The sequence below is a fragment of the Podarcis muralis genome, chromosome 2, assembly GCF_964188315.1.
Source record: "Podarcis muralis chromosome 2, rPodMur119.hap1.1, whole genome shotgun sequence".
NCBI lineage: Eukaryota > Metazoa > Chordata > Lepidosauria > Squamata > Lacertidae > Podarcis > Podarcis muralis.
In genome coordinates, this window is record NC_135656.1 from 87,497,509 (window position 1) to 87,520,607 (window position 23,099).

At 43.0% G+C, this 23,099-nt stretch overlaps 1 protein-coding gene across 4 annotated transcripts in view; it reads left to right on the forward strand.

Annotated features, from left to right (window-relative positions):
* FGD5 (FYVE, RhoGEF and PH domain containing 5) overlaps window positions 1-23,099 on the forward strand; it is a 141,253-nt gene that overhangs the window by 13,347 nt on the left and 104,807 nt on the right. For all 4 annotated transcript variants that reach the window (XM_028719266.2, XM_028719264.2, XM_028719265.2 and 1 more), the window contains exon 2: window positions 3,581-6,548. In XM_028719266.2, the coding sequence (XP_028575099.2) occupies window positions 3,700-6,548 (2,849 nt within the window). In that variant the 5' untranslated portion in view covers window positions 3,581-3,699. The remainder of the gene's footprint in view (window positions 1-3,580; window positions 6,549-23,099) is intronic.

Here is a 23,099-nt window from a genome sequence, read left to right on the forward strand (position 1 = left end):
ACTGTTAGAAATATTAGAATGTGGAATATTGGATAATGCCAGGGAGACACTGTGTGAATCTGGCTGCATATGGCTCCCCAAAGGCTTGCCTCTTTCGTACCATCTGGTTCAAACCTTTGATAAAGTTCTTGTGGCAAGCTGCTCATTTCCCATACGTCTCGTAAAGATGAGTCAAAAGCTTAAATCCTATTTGGTAATTAAAATAGTAGAATTGGAAGGGACCTCAAAGCTAATGTAATCCATCCTTCTTGCTGATGCAGGAAACCTACTCTTACATCATCCCTGGTTGGTGGACATCCTGTCTCTGCCTAAAACCTTCTAGTGAAGGCAAGGCCACTGTCAATCATATGGCCAAAATCTCCTTTCTTGTCACTTGAACCTTGTTGCTTCATAAGGTAGGACCCAAATCAGTTGAGGACAAATTCACTCCATCTGGAGAAGATAGAGAAGAGGCAGCTGAGAGTCCTTCGGATATTTAAACATGGCTGTTGTGTAGAAATTGCTCCATCTACTACATAACTGTCTTAAAAAACCTGAAGGGTTACCACCTGCCCTGTCTCTTCTCCAGGTTCAACAAGCTTTCCAACTCCTTACACCTTTTCTCCTTGTAGGACTTAGTCCCGAGGTTTCTAACTATCTTTGACACAGCCCTCTGGATGCATTCCAGTCAATGGATCTCTTTCCTAGACAGCAGTGCCCACTTATGTATTGGTGACTTCATCTATACAGTGGTACCTCAGGTTAATAATGATAATAATAATAATTTATTATTTGTACCCCGCCCATCTGGCTGGGTTTCCCCAGCCACTCTGGGCGGCTTCCAACAAAGATAAAAAATACACTAAAATGTCACATATTAAAAACTTCCCTGAACAGGGCTGCCTTCAGATGTCTTCTGAATGTATGTAACTTGAGGTACCACTGTACATTCGAAAATTGAAAAGAGAAACAGTAATGTATTCCAGCTACTGAGATCACAAAAGTTCTAGACAAATTCGTGGAGGATCCACAGCTGTTATCATCTATGACATGGGTAGGCAAACTAAGGCCTGGGGGCCTAATCCAGCCCAATCGCTTTCTAAATCTGGCCCATGGACGGTCTGGGAATCAGTGTGTTTTTACATGAGTAGAATGTGTCCTTTTATTTAAAATGCATCTCTGGGTTATTTGTGGGGCATAGGAATTCGTTCATTCCCCCCCCCCCAAAAAAAAAATAGTCCGGCCACCCACAAATTCTGAGGGACAGTGGACCGGCCCCCTGCTGAAAAAGTTTGCTGACCCCTGATCTATGATATCAAAATAGAACTTAGAGACAGCCTTTATGTGAAAAATGGGCACAAATGACAAGAGAAGGCTGTTTTTTGAGCTTCCAGAGGCATCTCTTTGGCTACATGATCCAGCAAGGAGATGGCTGTCTTGTTGTAGATAGTTTGGGGAAAACCTTTTCCTAAAAAGTCTTCCTATAATCTATATTGTTTAAAGAAAAGGTTTTGTTTTTTTAAGGGATAGTCATGGAGAACTACCAGCCTCAGAAAGTAAGCAAAATGTGTTGGGCAAGTTGGGAGAGATTATTTCCCCTTTATTTAACCCTTTCTTCATCCCCCCTCCCCGCAAGCATTACAAATCTCTTAAGCTGTTGTTATAACGGCAGTGTAGTTTTATTTAACTGAGTTGATGGGATGGAGGGTTTAATGGCATGCACTCCCCAAGTGTGTTTGAACAATCAAAAGCCATCATAAACTGGATTTTTGTTTATGAGGCATTATGGCAATGCAAGGGAAACCCACACCAAATTGTGATTTGGGATAATAACATAGGCGCCGACTCCATGGGGCTTGAGGGGGCCCGAGCCCCCTCAAAAATTCGTTTGGGGGGGCTCCGCCCCCCCAATAATCTCCAGCGCCCCTCCAGCAGAGCGCCATCGCCGCCCCTCCCCCAGCCCAAAATGCACAGGGAGGGGCGGGCTGCATGCCTCCTGCCCTCCCTCCCGAGCAAAAGCTCCACCCAATTTCCTTTGGAGCTGATTAATAGGCGCAGCACGCTCTCCCCTATTCGCTCACGAGGAGGCGGCGCCACTTTATTTGCATATTCATGAGCTTATTTATTATTCATGAGCTTTCCCGGGCCCCCCCAATATTTTTTATAAGTCCGCGTCCCTGGATAATAAACAAGGTTCAGGAACAGCAGGAATTCTCTTGTATATCTCAAGCTGGCAGAAAGCAAACAAGTCTTGTTGTGATATCCTGCTCTGGGGTGTGGCAAAGAAAGCTACTATTCCCTCCTCTTCTGCAACTAAAACAGAGTCAATAGCCGCCAAGACTATCCATCATAAAGCTTTTGTGAGCACCAACAGTAACTTTAAAGCAAAAGAAAGCTGCTTGCCAAGGAGACTTACCCTTATTGTGTTGCTCTTTAGAAAAAGCAAAACAACGGAAGGAATTATTTGGGGAAAGTGAACTTGTGCTGACACCATTTCTAGCCTCATGTCTTGATCACAAATATTGCCCACTTCATAGCCATTGGGAGGCGCTTCATTTAGCCAAAGTTGAGCACTTTTAAGTCCCATCACTTTCGGCGGGAGAGCAGTTCTTTAATGAAACGCCCACATTTTATTGACAATTATTCTTTATTGACTGACTTGCCACTGGAATATCTTTGGAATTATTTGCTATGGTAGTCAGTGGAAGTAAGAGTTTTGGTTCATCAGTTGATTAAAAATAATTTGTGTTCATTGCTTAAAGATAACTGTACAAATAACCTTGCCAACAGGGTAATCTTATAGGCATGGTTCTCATGGAATGCAAAGCCATAGTTTGTTTAACAAATCATGAGCTAACCACAATTCCCATGGACAGCCAAATAAGCCATGGCTTGTTTTGTAAAGGCTTGGTCCCCGTCCATCCCCCGATGCTCTTACTACATGCCTCTGTCGCTTACTGATTGTCTGGGATGAGGGTTGGGAGCGGCCAAGTCATGGTTATGAAAGGTTGCTGAATTTGCACAAACCACAGTTAAAACAAACAAGATTTGTAACCCAACAGCCCACTATGGCTTCAGATCGTGGTTTGTTGGCAGTATGTGAACCATAGTTAAGACTGGATAGGGTTCAGATCATCAAACAAACCACAGTTTAGTGCTGTGTATAAAACAGGTCATTGTTATCTAGGGAATGCTGCTGTCATATTTTTATTGCCACATTCAGTGACTATATCTATATCTATTTGAACTATTAGGCTTATCTAATTTGTAACTCATTCAAATGAATATCACACAGCTTTGTTATCCAACAAAGGTGGGGTTTCCAAGCATGTGGCAAAGTATATGGCTGGGCAATTGCATTCAGCTTGGATGGGTCATAGGTTAAGTATGTAAGCAGAGCCCTGTTGGATATATTGTCCAGTGTCCTGTTTCCCACAATGATCAACCATATGCCTTTTGGGGGATGTGGGCAACTTTTTCTCTACCAATCTAAACTGATGTATCAGTGACTTTGTATCTCCTTATTTTAAGTAGCACTAACAACTCAATATATATAGAAGCTTGCTAATATAGCTTTTCCTGTTCTTCCTTCCTTCTCCAGATCTTACAAAGCCACCATTAGCACCAAAACCAAAGATTCTCAGTCATCTCGCTTCCATAGCTGCTTCCAAATTTCCTCCGTCGCTATCAAGGTCTGGCACACTTAACAATTCAAACTCTATGTCTAGAGGTCCAAAACCACCCATTGCTCCCAAGCCAAAAATCTCTGCTGACAACGATCCATCGATTCTACAGCGATCTAGTGTTCATGCCAACAATACCTTGAACAAATGTACCAATGGAAAACTGGAGGGAGAGCTTTATGAAGGAAATCAGTGCAACAACACAGAGTTCTTAGGATCAGAAGCTGATGATGAATATATAGTGATTTCTGAAGATGAATTGATTGATAAAGTTTATGACTTTGAACATGAGCAAGAATCAGCAGAGAACGAGATCTCGCACACTCCTGAGGAAGCACATGAAGAAGAGGATGACTGTACCCACAGCAATGACATCGGTGATCTTGAAATAAATTTATTGGAGAACAATGAAACTGAACCATCCGAAATTCAAGCTCTTGGCAACGCTGAAGCCCTTGAAAAGGAGGATGCTTCTGAGGGTGGATATGACAAGGTGGACTGTGAAACTGATGTCAACGAGAAGATGATGAACTGTGCAGATGAGTCTGATGAAGCACTCCAAGAACCACATCTGGTAAAGGATAATAATGAGTATAATGTGGACAATAAGATTTTGAATGGAGATGAGGCTTTGAATGGTGCCATATGTGAAGATATTATTTTACAGCATTTAGAGGTGCCAACACCATCTTCAGAGGATCAGTCACCAATTTGTGAGGCTCCAGCACAGGATGGTCTATCTCAGGTTTTAGAAGAGGAGCAGTCTAATGCTGATGCAGAAATGGGCCCAATGGATAATGATGGGGATGAATCAGCCGCAAATATAGAAACAGAGTTTGCAGAGGATGCTTGTGCAAGCCTAAGCGACCCCCTTGCTAATGATTCTGAAGAAGTAGATACTGGATTAGAACTACATGAAGCTGGTCCTGATCCTGAAGAGACTTTGGGGGAGGCCACAAATGAAGCCGGTGCTGAAAAGGAGGAGGAACCAGACCCAGCGGAAGAATGTGAAACAAGCGTAGAACAGGAAGAAAATACAGATGATGGCTACCAAACCACTGAGATGAAGAGCGAGGAGGAAACATCAGAGGCAGCATGTGATACAAGGGAAGACTCCAAAGAACAAAAGGATGAAGTGGTAGACACAGAGACCATGGATGACAGCTGCCAGATCATTCCCTTTGAAAAAGAGTGCAGTGAGGATGCTCCTGATTCTTCTGAAGAAGATTTGCCATTAGAAGGGACTGAAATGAACAGTGATAACCAGCCCTTCAGCCTTCAAGAAGTTAATGAGCTCAAACCTGACTCGCAGCTGGCAGAAAGATCCAAGTCAGATGTTTTACTTGGAGATCACAGCATACGTGAGTGTGCTTTGGAAGATACACAATCAGATAACCAAATGCTTGCGGTGGATCACAGCAGTGTTGAAGATACTGCCCCAAGTACACCTGATGAAGGTACAGCTGAAGGTACCTGGCACTCCACAGGAGAACTGGACGTTTGCCACCCCGGAGAAACGGAAATAGACTCAGGCAGTGAATATGTGATTGATGGAACTTCAGCAGTCCCTGAAGTGGTGGTTGTTCCTGATAATGATGGAGAAATCAGCAGTGACTCCCTAGATGACCCATACGTATTGGGAGACAGCTTGCCTTCAGCAAATGAAATCCTCTGTGCTGGAAAAGAAATGGGGGAGGCTGGTGTCCAAGATAGTTCAAGTGATTTCAGAGAGGGAGGGGGAATGGACAGTGAAAACCACTTGCTCTCCATTGATCGGAAAAGCATTGTTACTAGAACAAGGTCCCTCTCCGGGAAAGTGCCTGGGTATGTGCCAGAAACAGTTCCAGAAGAAACAGGCCCAGACACTGAACTGCAGTCCTCAGCCTCTGCTTCCACCATGTCTGAAGATGTAAGCCATAGCTTCTCTCTGTCAGAAGGGAAGACAATGGAAATGAATAGAGCCCTACCTGCAAAGCCAAGGCGCTTTGTTTTATACCCTCGATCTTTTTCAGTAGAAGGCAGAGATATCCCTGTCTCTGTATATAGAGAAAGTGAGACCTCCATGTTGGATTACAATAGAATAAACAGAACAGAAGACCTCTCTTTGCCTTGCGTCATTGGTTCTTCGGGTAGTTTTTCCCAGAGGAATCACCTTCCATCCAGTGGGGTCTCCACCCCGTCCTCAGTTGTGGATATTCCACCTCCCTTTGAACTTGCCTGTATCACCAAGAAGCCAATAACGAAAAGTTCACCTTCACTTTTAATTGAGAATGACTCTCCCGATAAGTACTGCAAGAAAAAGAAGTCCTCTTTCAAGAAGTTCCTCACCTTAAAGTTCAAGAAGAAGACGGAAAATAAAGTCCATGTGGACGTTCATGTTTCTTCTTCAAGGTCCTCCTCAGAGTCTAGTTATCATGGGCCTTCCAGACTCATGGAACTCGACAGGAGGAGTTTGAGTAGCTCCCCTCAGCTGATATCACGGACCGGCAAGCTGAGGGCATCTGAGTCTCCAACTGTTCTCTTCTACAAGGACGGCAAAAGAAAAGGGACGCCCAAAACCTTTAGTAGGAGTGTGTCACGGGTGGAGTCTTTTGAGGATCGCTCCAGGCCTCCTTTCATGCCCCTTCCTTTAACTAAGCCCAGGTCTATTTCATTTCCTAATGCTGATACGTCTGACTATGAGAACATCCCAGCTATGAACTCCGATTATGAAAACATACAAATACCCCCACGAAGGCCAACCAGGGCTGGGACCTTTACTGAATTTTTTGAAGATCCTAGCAGGGCATTATCTGCCGCAAACGAGAATGACGGCTATGTGGATATGAGCAGTTTTACAGCCTTTGAGAACAACAAGCAGCAACCTACCAGCCAGGAAACTGAAAGGTATTGTAACACATATTTATGTAAGGCCTGCTAGCCTTGACCGGAGAAGCTAGGCTTCCTGTGTATTGGGAGTTGTAGGCTTATTCTCAACTTTGCTGGGCTTATCTCCCTTTTCCAGGAAATGCTCTCTATAGAAGAGTGGGAAGAATACAGTATTTTTAAAAGGCATAGTATATATTTTTAAAAGCGAGTCACTAGAAAGTTTCAGTGTCCCCTAATCTAAATGCTTGGTTCGTAGATCCCCATATATGGAAGCACTGGGAAAACCAAAGCTTAGTGTTATAAGAGTTTTATAATGGTCTTATATATAAAATAGTTGTTTGTTTTTTAAAAAATATTTTGTTAAGGGTTTTCTTGTTTTACAGTGTAAGTGTAATGCCTCGAATTTTTTTTTTTCATGTAACATTTTTACAAATCCGTTTCATTTGTTGAGGCATTAGGGGGAGAAGGAAAAAAAAGGGGGGGAAAGAAAGGGGGTGGAGGGAGGGGAGATGGATGGGGGTGGGGTCGGGTAGCGGTGTTTCTATTATGCTTAATGTATGTAGAGTTTGGTGTCAGCGTGCTTGTGTTGTTCACTTGTGTTTCTTTGGTGGTGAGAGAGGTTGGGGTTGGCCTAGGGTGTGATTGTTTGTTTGTGATTGGCTGTGGTGATCTTTGTTTTCGTGTGTGAGTGAGGTGGGTGGGTGTTTTGGATCAGGTTAGCCATATTGATTTGTATGCTGTTGGTGGATTAATATAAAATAGTTGTTCATAAATGTACCAACCAAACACATACAATGTACCAACCAAACACATACAAATATGTAAAGCACATGTCTGAAACCCACAGAAAAGTCCTGAAACCATTTTCTCTCTCCCAAAATGACCTCAAATATTTCTCTGCAAGGTTGAAGGATATGGGAAATCTCCCCACTGTCTCTTTCCAGTCTTAAGGGCACATTTAAGATATGCATAGGGTGTGAGCCTGTGACCTGTGATTTGGATTTAGGAAATGAGTAGTTAGCATAACAAAAGAGTGGCCAGCAGTGGCGTAGCGTGGGTTGTCAGCACCCGGGGCAAGGCAAGTAATTTGCGCCCCCTAACCCGTGGATTTGCGCCCCCTAACCTGTGGATTTGCCCTAACCCCAGATGTTGCGCCCAGTGCGGCCAGGCCCCCCTGCACCCCCCACGCTACGCCACTGGAGGCCAGGATGCCCAGGTAATCCAATCAGGTAACCTGGCAGACAGGAAGAAACAACACACCCAGATTTCCGCCCCTTCTCTGATGTATTAAGGGGGTGGTCTGGGGCTACACCCCTTCTGTGATAGATGGATGATGTTTCTAGGGGTGGTCTTGGACTCCTGGGCGGGCAATTTAAAATGTCTATATAAGGGCTTGCACGCATGGCTTGGGGTCCCTCCTCCCCTCCTGTGGGTGGGGGGAACACCCTGTTGCAACAGCTTTAATAAAGATCAGGCTTACTAGCTGCTTTGCTTCTCAATATTCTCTGGTTGGTCTCTGTTATTTTCTCCTACCGATAGAGAACCTACAAAAGGACTCTGTATGGGCTCTTGGGTACCCCATAAGGGAAAAGGAGCAGTTTTTCCCCCTCACAACAATAACAAGCCCATGCAAACTGATGTAAATATTCTCAGCCGTCAGAGGCTGTCTCACAACAGGCCCGCTGTGCAGGTTTTTATTCTTAGCCACATGTTACAGGAAAGAGGTGGCACTCAAAAATGAGAACCTGTGTACACCTTCTCCCCCCTTTGTGCCGGATGATCTACTTTTTTTTCTCATAACACTTACTTTAAGGAACTTCTTAACTTCTACAGAGATTAGATTGAATATTGCTTGTTTCTATTCTGGATAATGTGTCTGCATGCTTGTTTGATTTAGATGCTGTCATTTCAGTGGGGCTTGTGGCTCATCCATTACCTGCCTCCTTAGCTCCCACACTGCATTCTACATTACCTGCTTTTATGTCACTTGTTTCCCAAAAGTTAAAGGATTAATCTGTAGACTTCCCCCAAACTCAGCCATTACAAACTACAGTGGTGCCTCAGCTTACATACGCTTCAGGTTACAGACTCCGCTAACCCAGAAATAGTGCTTCAGGTTAAGAAGTTTGCTTCAGGATGAGAACAGAAATCGTGTTCCAGTGGTGCAGCGGCAGCAGGAGGCCCCATTAGTTAAAGTGGTGCTTCAGGTTAAGAACAGTTTCAGGTTAAGAACGGACCTCCGGAACGAATTAAGTACCTAACCCGAGGTACCACTGTATGTGAAATTTATCAAAGTCTGTCATGATCAATGTTTGGGAGAGTTTTCGAATCATTTGAAAAACACATCCAAAGTTGTGAGATCTGAGACATCAGTGAGGCTTTTTTCTTTCCAATCATTTGGAGAGAGGTGGTGGGGGGAAACCCCTATCTTGATCTAACCTTTAATTTCACTAGTTTTCTCTTATCAAAGCAAAGATTTCTTTTGCTTTGACATTCCATCTTAACAATCCCTCGCAGGTTTATAACTCAGAGGAAACACCAGTCAACTTGAAAGCAAATCTGTCCCCATACCAGTCAAGGCAGAAAAAGAGGAAAGGACAACTGTGTGGGAAAGAAGCATCTATTTCCTTAGCTATTATGGGCTATGCAAACTCATCATTATATTTGGTGGCAGTCAAGTCAACCAGCCAGTGACACATGCACACACATTTCTATAAAAAAGGGAATGGGATTTTCACTTTATTTACCATTTGTTGTACATTGCCCATAATCTTTGGTCACTGCTTCAGTTAGCAGCTGCACTATGCACAGCTAAACTAGAATGCTTTAATACTCTGACATAATAAAGCTAGGAAGGGGAACTGGTGATCCTTGAGGTCAGTGCTTTCTTTCTAGAAAAATAGGTGCTGGTACACACCATGATGGTGGTGTGTACCAGCACCTATGGGGTGACGCGGGTGGCGCTGTGGGTAAAAGCCTCAGCGCCTAGGGCTTGCCGATTGAAAGGTTGGCGGTTCGAATCCCCGCAGCGGGGTGTGCTCCCGTTGCTCGGTCCCAGCGCCTGCCAACCTAGCAGTTCGAAAGCACGTCAAAAGTGCAAGTAGATAAATAGGTACCGCTCTGGCGGGAAGGTAAACGGCGTTTCCGTGTGTGGCTCTGGCTCGCCAGAGCAGCGATGTCACGCTGGCCGCATGACCCGGAAGTGTCTCTGGACAGCGCTGGCCCCCGGCCTCTTGAGTGAGATGGGCGCACAACCCTAGAGTCTGTCAAGACTGGCCCGTATGGGCAGGGGTACCTTTACCTTTACCTTTACACACCATGAAGTTGTTACAGTAAATGCCACTTTTTTTAACAATAACAAAAAGAGGTGCTGGTACTGCATGCCCTTGAGTGCCCCCTGAGAAAAAGCACTGCTTGATGTGTTGTTGGACTCCAACTCCCATGAACCCCCACCATCATGGTAAATAATTAGGGATGATGGGAGATGTAGTCTAGCAGCATCTGGAGGACCAGTTTCCACATCCATGTAACATCAAGCATCCTATATCCTTTTAAATGTGTTTGTGGAAAGGGGGTTATTGTTTTGTTCTTGCCCTTGTTTTTATTATGTATTTTTTGTGTGTGTTTTCTTGTGTTTTTATGCTGTGAACTGCCCTGAGATTTTCAGATGAAGGGCGGTATACAAATTCAATAGGATGTGGGTGAAAACTGTCTTGCCTTCAAGAGCTAAATTCAAATCCTGATTTATTGATTTTTGCATAGATTTTAACATGTTTTTCTGGGGACCTGACCAAAGAAAAATCTTAAGAATCATACTAGTTAGATTCACTTGTCAATGGATGCACCATTCTGGTTCCCCCCCCCCCCCATTGTTATCAGCCTGATAGCCTTGGTTTGGCAGTAGTATATAGACACAGAAATGCATTCATAGCTGAACACACACAAATGGCTTTATAGGTGTTTATCTCTGGCACTTTCGGTGGTCGCATCTGGACTGAGAAAACTGATACGTCTCAGTTGTTGTTGTTGTTGTTGTCAAGTGAAGTGCAATTTCAGAGTGTTCCTTGCGGATAAAAGTTAAAAATATTGAACAACGCAAATGGCTGTGACACATTTATGAACTTCCCATGGAAGCCTTGGTCTGTTAAGGGGAAGCCAATCAAAACTGGTTCAGGAAGTTTCAGCACAGTATTCAAGGCTGCTTCTATGTATGCCAGCACTGGTACTCTGGGAAAAATTGACAACTGCTTTTGATTTATTATTATTATTTTATAAAAAAGACTTAACAGATGAAACCAGTGCTGTTTTTTTCTTGGAGGATGCAGGGGTACGCATACCCCTAAACATTTTGTGAATCTAAGTTTGGCCTCATTGAGGGGCAGTATTTCAATATGAGTAGGAAAATGATAGTACCCCTAAACATTTTTTTTTAAGAAAAAAAGCACTGGATGAAACCACCCATTTCATAAAAGAAAGATAAGAGACAATGATTTCCTCTATGGTTCTGGAAAACCCTGCTTCAATTAAAGCATTGTGGGTTGGGTCCAGACTTAGTCATGCTTAGAGTAGACCCACTGAAATCAATGAGGAAGGGCTACATCTCAGCGGTAGACCATCTGCCTCATACGTAGAAGATCCCAGGTTGAGCCCCCAGTTTCTGCAGGTAGGGCTGGGATAGAACGCTGCTCAAAACCCTCAAGAGTGGTTGGCAGTCAGTGTAGGTCAGTGATGGCCAAACTTGGCCCTCCAGCTGTTTTGGGACTACAACCAGTGAGTTCATTCTAGAGACAGAATGTGATCTGGGGACTTCCTGATTTGCATCTCAGTCTCTTACCTACCTCTGTACTGCACCAGCTCTAGTCCTCATTATGATGGTATTTCTGTATTGAGTTTCATGAATAGAATTCAAAAAACACTATCAAATTACAACACCATTTAGATGCCTCGGAAGCCCCAGTGTTTGCAGGGGTTTATTACAACTGGCCAGAGAGAAGATTTCGGTTTTTAATTTCTTTTCTTCAGAAAAGAAAGGGGAGATAAAGGTGGGTGTGGTATATCTTGGCTAATATTTTTTTAATTAGATTCCATCAAATTGATAGCGAAAGAACTCGGTAATGAAAGCATGCAAGAGATAATCTTTCCTTTCAATTACTGATGTGGGGCTTAGTAACTGGAACATTGTCCCCTGAAGGGCAGTTACCAGCGTTACCCAAAATTTAGCCAACTAGCATTAATAATTAAAATATAATTTGGTAATGCAGCATTAGAAATGCCGTTAAGGTTCTTCTTTCCGTGAAAAGTAGTTAGTCATGTCGTGTGGAGAAGGCCTATGGGCCCCACAGTGATGAGTTTTCTGCTGCATGATGTGGCCTAGCAGCATATTGCCTTTCACCTCTTGTTTTTGGAGTATCATTCTAGACTTTATATTTTCCTGGGGAAATCCCAACATTTTGGGAAGCAGTGTGTTCAGAAAGAAAGACAAATACCTCTGTTGTAATGGCCTCCCCGTGAGTAACCTGACTCACTGTCTGGAATTTCAGGAGAGAGGGTCTTCAGGTAGCGCTTGCCTCAAATCCTGGCCAGCTGCTGCCAGTTTGGGCAGACAATACTGAACTAGATGGAGCGTTTGTCAGATTTAGTACAAGGTCATTTCCTTCTGTTCCTTGCACAGGCAGCTCTTGGTTCTTTCCAGTGGCAAGGCGTGGTGGTGATGGATGAAGGTTTTTGTCCATTGTCTCTGAAAAGTCACACAGTCTTGTATGGCTTATAGTCTGTGCATGTGGAACCTGAACAAAATGTTGCAATGTAGAATTTTCCTGTTCAGGTTATTTTATCCCTCCAGATTTTCTGCCCTGCCCCCAGCAGTCTGCATTCTGCATCTATTGAGCATGCATCCTGGTGCTGTTTGGGGGCCAGGTTCCCACCTATGTATCCCCCCCAGAAAAGACTGTTTGTACTTCTGTAAACCTTGGGGTCCCCCCCCCACCTGCTGATATCTCCCTGTTCTCTATGGACGGCGTTGTTTTGGATACATCAGAAACTCTGACCTCTGAACATCAGAACTATGGGAGTGACTCCTATGTTTCAAAACAGAAGGCAACGCTTCGTGGGATCTATAACGCTAGTTAGCACTAAATTCCCAATAGTCTGGTGCAGGGGGTGAGATGGTTCTTCTGTGGGTAAAGGTGTAAGAGTATTGAATAAGAGATTCTGGGGATGATGAGGCCATTCCAAATATTAGGTAGATGAGAGCACTGGGCAGTTTTAACAAGATGAAAACTGCACTGCCTTAATGTTTTCAAATAGCCAATTGTGTTTATTGCTCCTATTATACAGTTGTCAGCACAATCATAGATGATTGTCAGCTGTCACTAGAAGCTAATTGGTTTCAAAGTAAAAAAAAAAAGGTGAAATTCAGGACTTGTAATTATTCTACAAGGGACTAATTCGCAGCAGTGACAATCATTGCGATCAAAGTTAAACAAACTGACTGAAAGCTGTTGTCTGTATCCCACTTTCTTTCCAAGAAGCTCAGAGTGGCAGACATGCGTCTTACACTCCCCTTTATAACCTCACAAAAATCCTGTGAGGTACGCTTAGGCTAAGAAACAGCCACAGGCCCCTGACCATCATGGCTGAGTGAAGACTAGAGCCTCAGTCTCCCAGGTCTCAGTCCAATGCTCGAACCACTGTGCCAGATGTGCTGTCTACGTTTCCGAGCACAATTCAAAGTGTTGGTGCTGACCTTTAAAGCCCTAAACGGCCTCGGCCCAGTATACCCGAAGGAGCGTCTCCACCTCCATCATTCTGCCCGGACACTGAGGTCCAGCGCTGAGGGCCTTCTGGCGGTTCCCTCACTGCGAAAAGTGAGGTCACAGGGAACCAGGCAGAGGGCCTTCTCGGTAGTGGCGCCTGCCCTGTGGAACACCCTCCCATCAGATGTCAAAGAAATAAACTACTTTCTGACATTTAGAAGACATCTGAAGGCAGCCCTGCTAAGGGAAGTTTTTAATGTGTGACATTTTAATGTATTTTTAATCTTTGTTGGACACCACCCAGAGTGGCTGGGGAGACCCAGCCAGATGGGCGGGGTACAAATAATAAATTGTTGTTGTTGTTGTTGTTGTTGTTGTTGTTATGAAATGCTTCATAACACACACAATGTATAACAAACACACGAAAAGGTCAAATGGTGGATTAATTCAAATGTTTGCCCTACTCAGTTGACCCAATGGCATTAATGGGCAGATCTCATTGGGATTCATTCATTTCAGTGGGTCTACTCTTGAGCAGAACTAGACCTTTCCCCATCTTTACCACCAGGCTCCTTAACTACCTAGAGGTGTGAAGAAGATGATGCATAAACATGGGGCCCAGATTGATAAACCTCTTTCCAGCAGCACAAGGGGGTTTCAGCTATGAGCACACTGTATGTGCACTTTTCAAGCTTTCGTGAAAGAGCTTTCTGATGCAAGTCACTCTTGCCTTTCCTTAGGTCTGAGCTTTACATTCCACAGCTCAGTACTATTTATTTGTGACTGCAAATCTGTCTTACTATTATCTTGGCAACACTTCTTTTAATTGGTATTTTATTTTGTTGGTTTTTATTGTTGTTTTATTGTCTGTTTATTATGGTTAGCCACCCCGAGAGCTCAAATGGGCCATGTAGTGGAATGGAAATTGAGTTAATAGAAGCAGAGAGAGAATATATTACATTTCCCCTTGACAATGCAGTATCTGATGCATGTTGCTGTAGGATCTCGCCTGCCCTGCTGTACAGCTCTGTTAAATCCTGGTCTGCATGCTATGGTTATTTCCGCACTAGCCCTTTCCCTTGAAATTGGCTTCCTAAGTTTCTTCACTTTTTGAAAAACTTCATTCATTAAGTGTTTACAGAGCATTCTGATGATGTCGTCCTTCCATTGCACTCAAGTGGTTTTCTGTGCTGTCCTCCTTTGGTTTTTAATATCTGAATTGTGGCAAAAGGAGGGGTAGTTATACTTCACTGCAGCACCAGCCTGTCTAGTGTAGATAAGCAAAACACTACTGAGGTTTTTAAGGGCTCCTGCACGTTTGATTAAACACTTCCTGTTTACAGATTCAACCTCTGTATAGCCTCTGTTAATTGCCCCACTGTCAGTTACTGTTTCTGGAAAAAGAGGTGACTTTAATTAATAGTTTCCTTACATCACTTAGGTCCCCCCCCCACTGTAATAGAGAAATAGCATTATTTTGCTATAAAAAAGACATAAAAAATAAAAGAGAAAAGTTCCCTGGAAGTCCTAGAGAGTCAAGAAGTAATCAATAGGCTATTCATCGCTAATCCCCTACCTAAACTTATCAGAATAAAGCAATAAAACAAGCAATAAAACAGCTTGAACCTACATGAAAAAAAATTGCTGGGAATTTTTGCAGGATGCAACTTACTGTTGAGCAGACATTACTGAAGGGTTTTGGCAGTGGGACAAAGGGCACTCTCGGATAATATAGTGGTCTTTTATGTGCTGTGTGGAATCTCCGGTTTAATTCCACTTCTAGCTGGTTTTGGAAAAAATAATGCACCACAAAAGGTCTGTAGTGTGGAAGAAACCTGCCTAAGGGCAGAGATATGCATGACACTGGCCATGGGTCTGTTGCCAAGAATGGTATCCTCTTTCACCCCCTCCTGTATCATAATGAGATAATGGTCTGGTGTGTTTTCCTCTCCCCCACTGCACACCATTGCCTACAACTGATAAGGGTAGGAAATGCACAGGTTGTGATGGTTGTCAGCCAGTGGGGAGAGTGCTCCATGTTATGGAAGAGTGAGAGATAATTTGACGTGGGTATGCCATTTTCAGCACCTTCCCCATGTTGAATATTAAGATACAGATTTGCACTAAGAGCGATCATTTGGCTTGTGGTGGGGGGATAGAAGTACAGTAAGTAAGTAGGTGCCATGGCAGATGCTTATAAAATAATACATGGTGTACAGAAAATAGACAGAGAGAATCCGTCCCACCCCCACCCCCCAGCACATCATACTAGAATTTGGACACATCCCATTAAAGTAGATGGGGATTTAGGGCAAATTTATACAAATTTGCTCTTGCAAATTATAAGGACTTTAAAAGGGGGCTACACAAATTAATGAAGGAAAAGATTGTGATGGATTTTTAGGGTCAAATGCATTCTACATCCAAATATCAAGAATGGGAGAGTGGTGCTATTGCTTACATATTTTGACAGTGGACTTCTCAGATGTTTCTGGTCAGCCAGTGTGGAAGCAGAAAGCTGGACTAGATGCCTCTTTGGTCGGATCCACAGGGTTCCTCTTATAACTAGACCAGAAGGCAGCCTGCCAGGATTGACTAGCAAGGCCAAGTGCCAGCGTGGGAATTGTTGGCTGAATCCCTCCCTTTCAAGCTGATTTCCTGGCTGAGGGCATTTGCTGCCAGCTTGCCACTCAGACTGGGGCATAAAACATGAGCCAATTTATCCACGAGTGAGTACAATTTAGGCAGAAAGCATTCTTGGAGCAAAATACCTCGCCCAGTGTTTATCCTGTGATCATAAGGAACGTTGCAAGGGAAGCCTACCTTATACAACCAGGAAATCCAAGACTGAAAGATGAACAATATTCAGGGCGGAACCACACATTGTAGAATTATAGAGTTGGAAGGGATGTGTCAGGACTTTTTTTCAGCTGGAACTCACAGAACTTAGTTTCGGCACCTCTCAGGTAGGCGCCATTGACATTATAAGAGAACAAGGGAGGAGTTCATGGTGAGTCCCAGCACCTCTTTTTCTAGAAAAATAGCACTGAATGTTGTGCTGGTTTGGTTGAATAATGGATACTAGATGTGGTAAAAGAAAAGTAATATTCCCTGAATGCCTGGATCCAGGTTTGGGGTAAGTACTAATTGGTGAGAGATTTAAAATCCCACCAGAGATTTAAAATCACGAAACATGCAGCAAAGTAAAACATGGAAATATAGGCTGTTAGGCTTTTGAAATATCTCCTTCTAAGTTGCTTCTAAGTTCCTCACTTCCCTTAGCATAGAAAAAGACCACATATTTGGTAAGTTAAAAATAGTTTACTTACAAATGCTTCAAAGATAGGACACAGTAGGGCGTGTTGAATTTTTCAACTTTCAGGTTTCAAAAATGAGGGGTGCTAAAAGTTGTAACACAACTTATAATAATAGTAATAATAATTTTATTTTTTATATACCATCCATCTGACTGGGTTGCCCCAGCCACTCTGGGCAGCTCCAAAAACAAAATATCAAAAACACACCAAAACATCACCTATTAAAAATTTAACTGTACAGGGCTGTTTTCAGATGTATTCCTTATGCCATATAGTTATTTATCTGTTTGACATATGATGTACTTGGGAATACAAAAGATATTTTGGTTAAATTAATATAATTTTGTCTTACTTGGTAGGTAAAATGTGTGTAAAATTGCATAGAAATAATTAAAAATGATTGCCAAGTACATGCAGTTATATTATATATTCTTAATCTTAATATTTAGCATCACCTGACATTTTCAGAAGGTAAAATTAAATTTTCTTGGTTTTCCAAAAGCAGTTTATGTGCTTCTTCATCAAACATAGATTTACCAAGCTAAATGTTGTCCAATCACAAAATAATAGCAGATTTGAATTTCTCACACCCAAAATACAGTGGTACCTCGGGTTACATACGCTTCAGGTTACATATGCTTCAGGTTACAGACTCCGCTAACCCAGAAATAGTACTTCAGGTTAAGAACTTTGCTTCAGGATAAGAACAAAAATCGGGCTCCTGCGGCACGGCGGTAGCAGGAGGCCCCATTAGCTAAAGTGGTGCTTCAGGTTAAGAACAGTTTCAGGTTAAGTACGTGTGTATCTGAAGAAGTGTGCATGCACACGAAAGCTCATACCAAGAACTAACTTAGTTGGTCTTTAAGGTGCTACTGGAAGGATTTTTTTTTGTTTTGACTATGGCAGACCAACACGGCTACCTATCTGTAACAGGTTAAGTACGGTAAGAGTTTCTAAGTAATTTGCTTGGACTTCCATGCTGGTAGGGTTCACATGGCGGAAGTGAGAGAACAAAGTGGTAATCCTTCCTCCCAAGGTGCTAAGCCTGACAGGACAGCTTACCCTATCGTCTTAACCCCCTCATGCAGTAGTTTCTTAAAAGTTTAGCACTATGTCTATATGTATGTGCATTCACGGGATTACATCAGCTAAATTGTAACTCCATCACCATTATTGGTATACTGGCAGTAATAATCAGAGACATGTCTGTGTGGATTCCTCTTTACCAGCTAATACCTAAGGAAGCATGATGTGCCAGTAGCAATTAGTTGTGTACGTGATGCTGTTCCTTTATCACAACCAGTGGTATCCAAGCAAAGCACTGCCGTATACAACAGCAACTGTAACTACTAGAGCATATGATTGTTTATTCCTTCCTGGTGCCATTAGCAACATTGACTATATACTACCTTTGCTATAATATTCGTCTCTTCTGCTCCCGTCACCAGAGTGCAAAAATTGTTACAGATAGGAAAGGAGTTCATCAGCCTGCAAAACTAGTCCGGTATTGCCTGTAATGAGAAGAAGAATGAGAATATGGCCAGCGTATGTTCACATTAGAAATCACCAACTCCTCTTCTATCCTGCATAGGAATGCATTATCTTCTCTATATGCCGTTTGCCGACTCTTATTGCAAAGATTTATTGGATGAGGCATGGCGCATTACCACTCTGAGGCAGCCCGTGAATCTTCTTTTCCTTGCTACTTAATGATACACAGTGCCTATATCCCATAGCATTAAAAATGCAATTGCTTTTGGGTGTTGTAGTTGCAGTTGTTACAAATCTAATTCAATAGTTTATGGTCTGTTGTTCAATCCGACACAGTTATTTATAGCATACAGTCCACTTTTAATTATCCTGCAAGAACTGTGCTTTGATGGGACCCATGGGGGTTTAATGTAAAGCCCCTTAATATTGGCCTTTCACTGGCACGCAACAATTAATTTTATCTTAATGGACCAATTAGAGTTAATGGATGGGAGAATGTATTTAAGAGGCACGGTCTGCTTTGCCAGGACCCCTCTTAAAGAGCCAATAAAAGGACCCTTTCGCTTGGGTAATTGGTCGGATTAATTAGGGGGTATCTCTTCAAAGGCCTAAAGTAAGCACAATTAGACCTATCGCCACCAAACACCTTTCCATGATCCTCAGGCCACAAGCTCAACTTCTATCAGCTTGGACTGGGTTTGCCACTGGGGCATTACCACACATACTGTAGGACATAATCAAAGCAACAGCATATTGCAAGAATAGTTCCTTCTTGCATCTTTGTTTCCTTTGCTCTCTCTAGTGGAGACCGTCTACCAATGCAGGAAGTATTTAGATCCCATGACTAGGCCTCAGTAGCTTTCTTGAAGCTCAGTTCACTTTACGCCATGCCATTTCCAGATGTTCCAATTTCCCCTGTTTATCTGGGGCAGACCCTGTTCAAGGTGTGGTGCCTGTTCCTGGTAAAGCACTCTCCCAGTTTTGTCCTTATTTTCCTTTTGAGGGAATAGTGAAGCCAGTGCTGGACAGGCCATTGCAGAGAAGAGCCTGAAGCAATGTATCATGAAAGGGATGAGGCAATGATACGTGGTGCTAGTACAGGTGAATTTCCTCAGCCTCTCTGCCAGTGGCTATTCTGCCATTGGACATCGCTTTCAGATACACTGTCCAAAATATTGGTTCTTCACCATGGAGTCAAATAAACGGAGTGACGGGCTCAGAAAATGTGTACTGGGAGATAGCTTCCTATTCTTTGGCACGTTTTGCATTAGTACATGGTAGGTCATTTGATCTGTTCTGTAGGTGGCAATGCACCACCCTTTGACTTGTTATCAGATTTCCAAAGTACAAACATTTTCCAACTGTGGACATATAAAACTGTGAGACTGTTTGCCCACCTGGATCAATATTGCCTGTCTATTAAGATTGGCTATGGCTCAAGTGGAGGGCTTTCCCAGCTCTATACTCATATGTTTTCAAGTTACGGCTATGAAATCTGTGGCCTTCCAGATGTTGGATTCCAGCTCTTATCATCCCTGACTATTTGTTGGCCATGTTGACTGTGACTCATGGAAGTTGGAGTCCAACAACACCTTTGAAGGCCACAGGTTCCCCATCCCTGCTTTTAAGTGGAGATTCCAGCGGTTCCACTTGAGCCTTTAAGCATGTGCTGTACCACTGGGTAGTGTCCTCTCGTGGATTCCGCAAATCAAAAAGCCAACTTGTTCTCTCCTGTACTGTACTTGTTTAGAAACTTGTTCCTTGTCCTTGTTCTGAGGAATTCCATGGAAACAATGGACTGGCAAGAAATTCAAACTAAAATGTAAAGACCCTTGATTCAAGTTTCATGATTAAGTCATGTTGCCGAACACAAATAAAGGAAAAGTAATAATTTGGCTTTAAAATTAAAGAAAAGGGAACTCGAGAAGGGAAATCTAGACAAATTAGGACCATGCTTACAGTCCTGGTTCTACAATACGTACAGTGTTACCAGTCCATATGAGAGTATTTTGTCTTCATTTGTTCACTCCTGGGTTATGAGTTCAGCAATAACTCAGAGTAAGCTTATAGTCAGAAAACTGAATGCTAGAAAAATCTATTTTAAATAAAGACTATATTCAGGCTTTGAGGGTTAAAATCAGTGGCAGAATTCTATCTGTTGAGTATCAGTTCTCATTCTTAATATTGCTACTTCTTGTTGTTTCTTTGCTGCCTCTTATGGTACCACATGAGTAGTACAGAATTTCATTGTTCTATAAATCTCCTTAAAAGTCAATCAATTTATCACGAAACATGTGAAATCATTATATGTGAAATTTTGCTGAAGAGGAAACAGCAAACCTATTAACAAGGCACACCCTCCACACGCCATGTCACACCAGTGCAATGCTATTGGCTTCAGTAGGCTGATGCCTTTGTAACTGATCTGTGAATCGCTCTCTTTCATTCTATGTTTTTTTCCTATTATGAATAGCCAGCTCTTGATTGTTGTGTTGGCCCATAACAGCCTGGAAAATCTGGAAATAATCTTAGCAAAACAATTGTCCTTTTTATACTCTCCATCCAATTGGTCTGCAAATTTATATCAACAAGTTGTTCGCCCCCTGCCAGGGAAAATTCCATGTTTTGTTCCACCCAGTATATGAATTGTATTATTCTTTGTGTGGAATTCCCCGTTATGAAGACAGCCGAGGTCACTGAATGGCTGCAAGCTACACTTTAAGAATAAATCCAGTGGGTCAGAAATGAGGAAATATAGTGTAAAACCAGGTGGGGGGTTTTTTAGGGGGGGTCCACATTAAAAACCTTTTAAAAAGGCTTAAAATATTTCTGTACCACCTTCATCACTTCAGATTCCAGGTGCAAAAACCTAACACAGTACAATAAAATACTAACAGTGACAGCCGTAATAAAAGACAGCAGAATTACAGGGCAGACTGTGGGATTATGCAATGTCTGGGTAAATAAAAACAACTTAACCCAGTACTGAAAAGAGCAAATAGCAGGTGCCAGCTAGGCAAGTCTCTTTAGGGAAGGTATTTCAAAGCTGGAATGGTGCTGCCACTGAGAATCTTTGCGATTCCGTAACACCTGGAGTAGGACTGCAGCAGAAGATCTTAAAACACAGGCAGGCAAGTATGGGGAGAGACGCTGCTTCAGGTATTGGGGATCAGGCTGCAGAAAGTGAAGAAATAATACAGATAAGAAAGATTCTGGTTATATACAGAGTTTACTGGGAGTACTTCAGCTCTCTCACTGCCAGGAGCGAGCCAGCAGTAAACCACTTGGAATAAATGAAGTCAAGTCTTCATTAGCAAAAACAGGATCTGCATATGAGTGGCAGGCCTAATGAGCACAGCAACTCTTCTTCAGTAGGTCTTGCCCCTATGAGGCAGTTGCGGAGATGGCCTTTCCACATCTGCCTAAGTCTTCTCCTCCCCATGGCCTTTCCCAAGCAATCTGAGACTGCACTTCCGTAAAGCTAACTTCTCCACCCTTTTCATACCTCTTCTGGTTCTGGGAGACCAGCGGGGAGGGGAGCTTGGCGACTTCCCTCACTCCACTCTCCTACTTTCATTTCTCCCAACTCACTAAGCCATGTTACTTCTTCAGTTTCTGACATGTCCTCCTCCCAGTCGTCTGTCTCTTTCTCCTCTGACCACTCTTTGCCACCCTACCACCACTCCCTGGGCTCTGAGCCTTCTTCCTTTGAGGGTTCCCTGGCTGGTTTTTCCCACCATTCCTCTGCACCCAGCCAGTCCATGACACTCACCCAACATTTCCAAGACTAGGAGGATTGTGACTTTCGCATCACATGGCCCAAACTGCAGGCAGGGATGAGCCACAGCCTATTTCATCGCAGTAGTTCCACACTGAACAGCGTTCATTTCACCTTTAAAAACAGTCATCATATGCATACTGTACTTATTTGCAGTAAACACCATGTGAGTTATACATGGGTGGGTATACAGTGAGCTTCATACCAGAGTGTGGATCCAAACATGGGTTTCCTCAGTCCTCTAACCACTACACTACACTGCCTCTGGGCCAGCCCTTTTTCTTTCTCTAGAGCCAGTGTGGTGTAGTGGTTAAGAGTGGTGGACTTGTAATCTGGTGAACCGGGTTCACGTCCCCGCTCCTCCACATGCAGCTGCTGGGTGACCTTGGGCTAGTCACACTTCTTTGAAATCTCTGAGCCTCACTCACCTTACAGAGTATTTGTTGTGGGGGAGGAAGGGAAAGGAGAATGTTAGCCGCTTTGAGACTCCTTAGGGTAGTGATAAAGCGGGATATCAAATCCAAACTCTTCTTCTTTGGCTTTGTCTGTTGTCTGCAACAAAGCTGCAAGAATGCTATTTGCTCATAGGGACATTTTGAGGCTGGGTGGGAGAAAAAAGCTGTACAGTGCTCTGAATACTAAAAAGTGCTGTGTAAGTGAGAATCATGGGCTCTGGGCATTGTTATTGCTTTGAAGGAAGTGTCTATCACACACTTCATCTCCCTTACTGAACAGCAAAGAGCAAACTAAGGATTTCTTGCTTCCTTTTAATCATTCTCTCAGAGATCCAGATCCAATTCCGTTTCTCCATATCTTCTCTTCGCCTGCTTTTTATCTGTTTTTAGTCCCTTTTTACACATGGCTGAAGGGGAAATGAAATCAATATTTTTTTTTTTTTTTTTGCGATAATGCTTTGCCTTAGTTATTTGATTATGATTCACCCTCACACAGAGTGATTTGCAATTTTCACACTGTCTGCATTCTGGATGATCAGTAATTTTAGAAGTCCACCAAACAGAATCTGTGACTATGAGCGCACCATGTGAACATGCTGCGTCTGAGCTGTGGAAGACCTGCTCTCTGCCTTGCAGCCTTTTTTTCACTTGGCCTGGGAGGGCAGACTGACTCCAGCTACAAAAGCTGAGGCTGCTGAACAGAACCTTGGGCTGGGGTGTTGTTTAGGAGGCAGGGTTGGGATGAGGTTGTTGCTGGTTTTTTTGTATTTTTA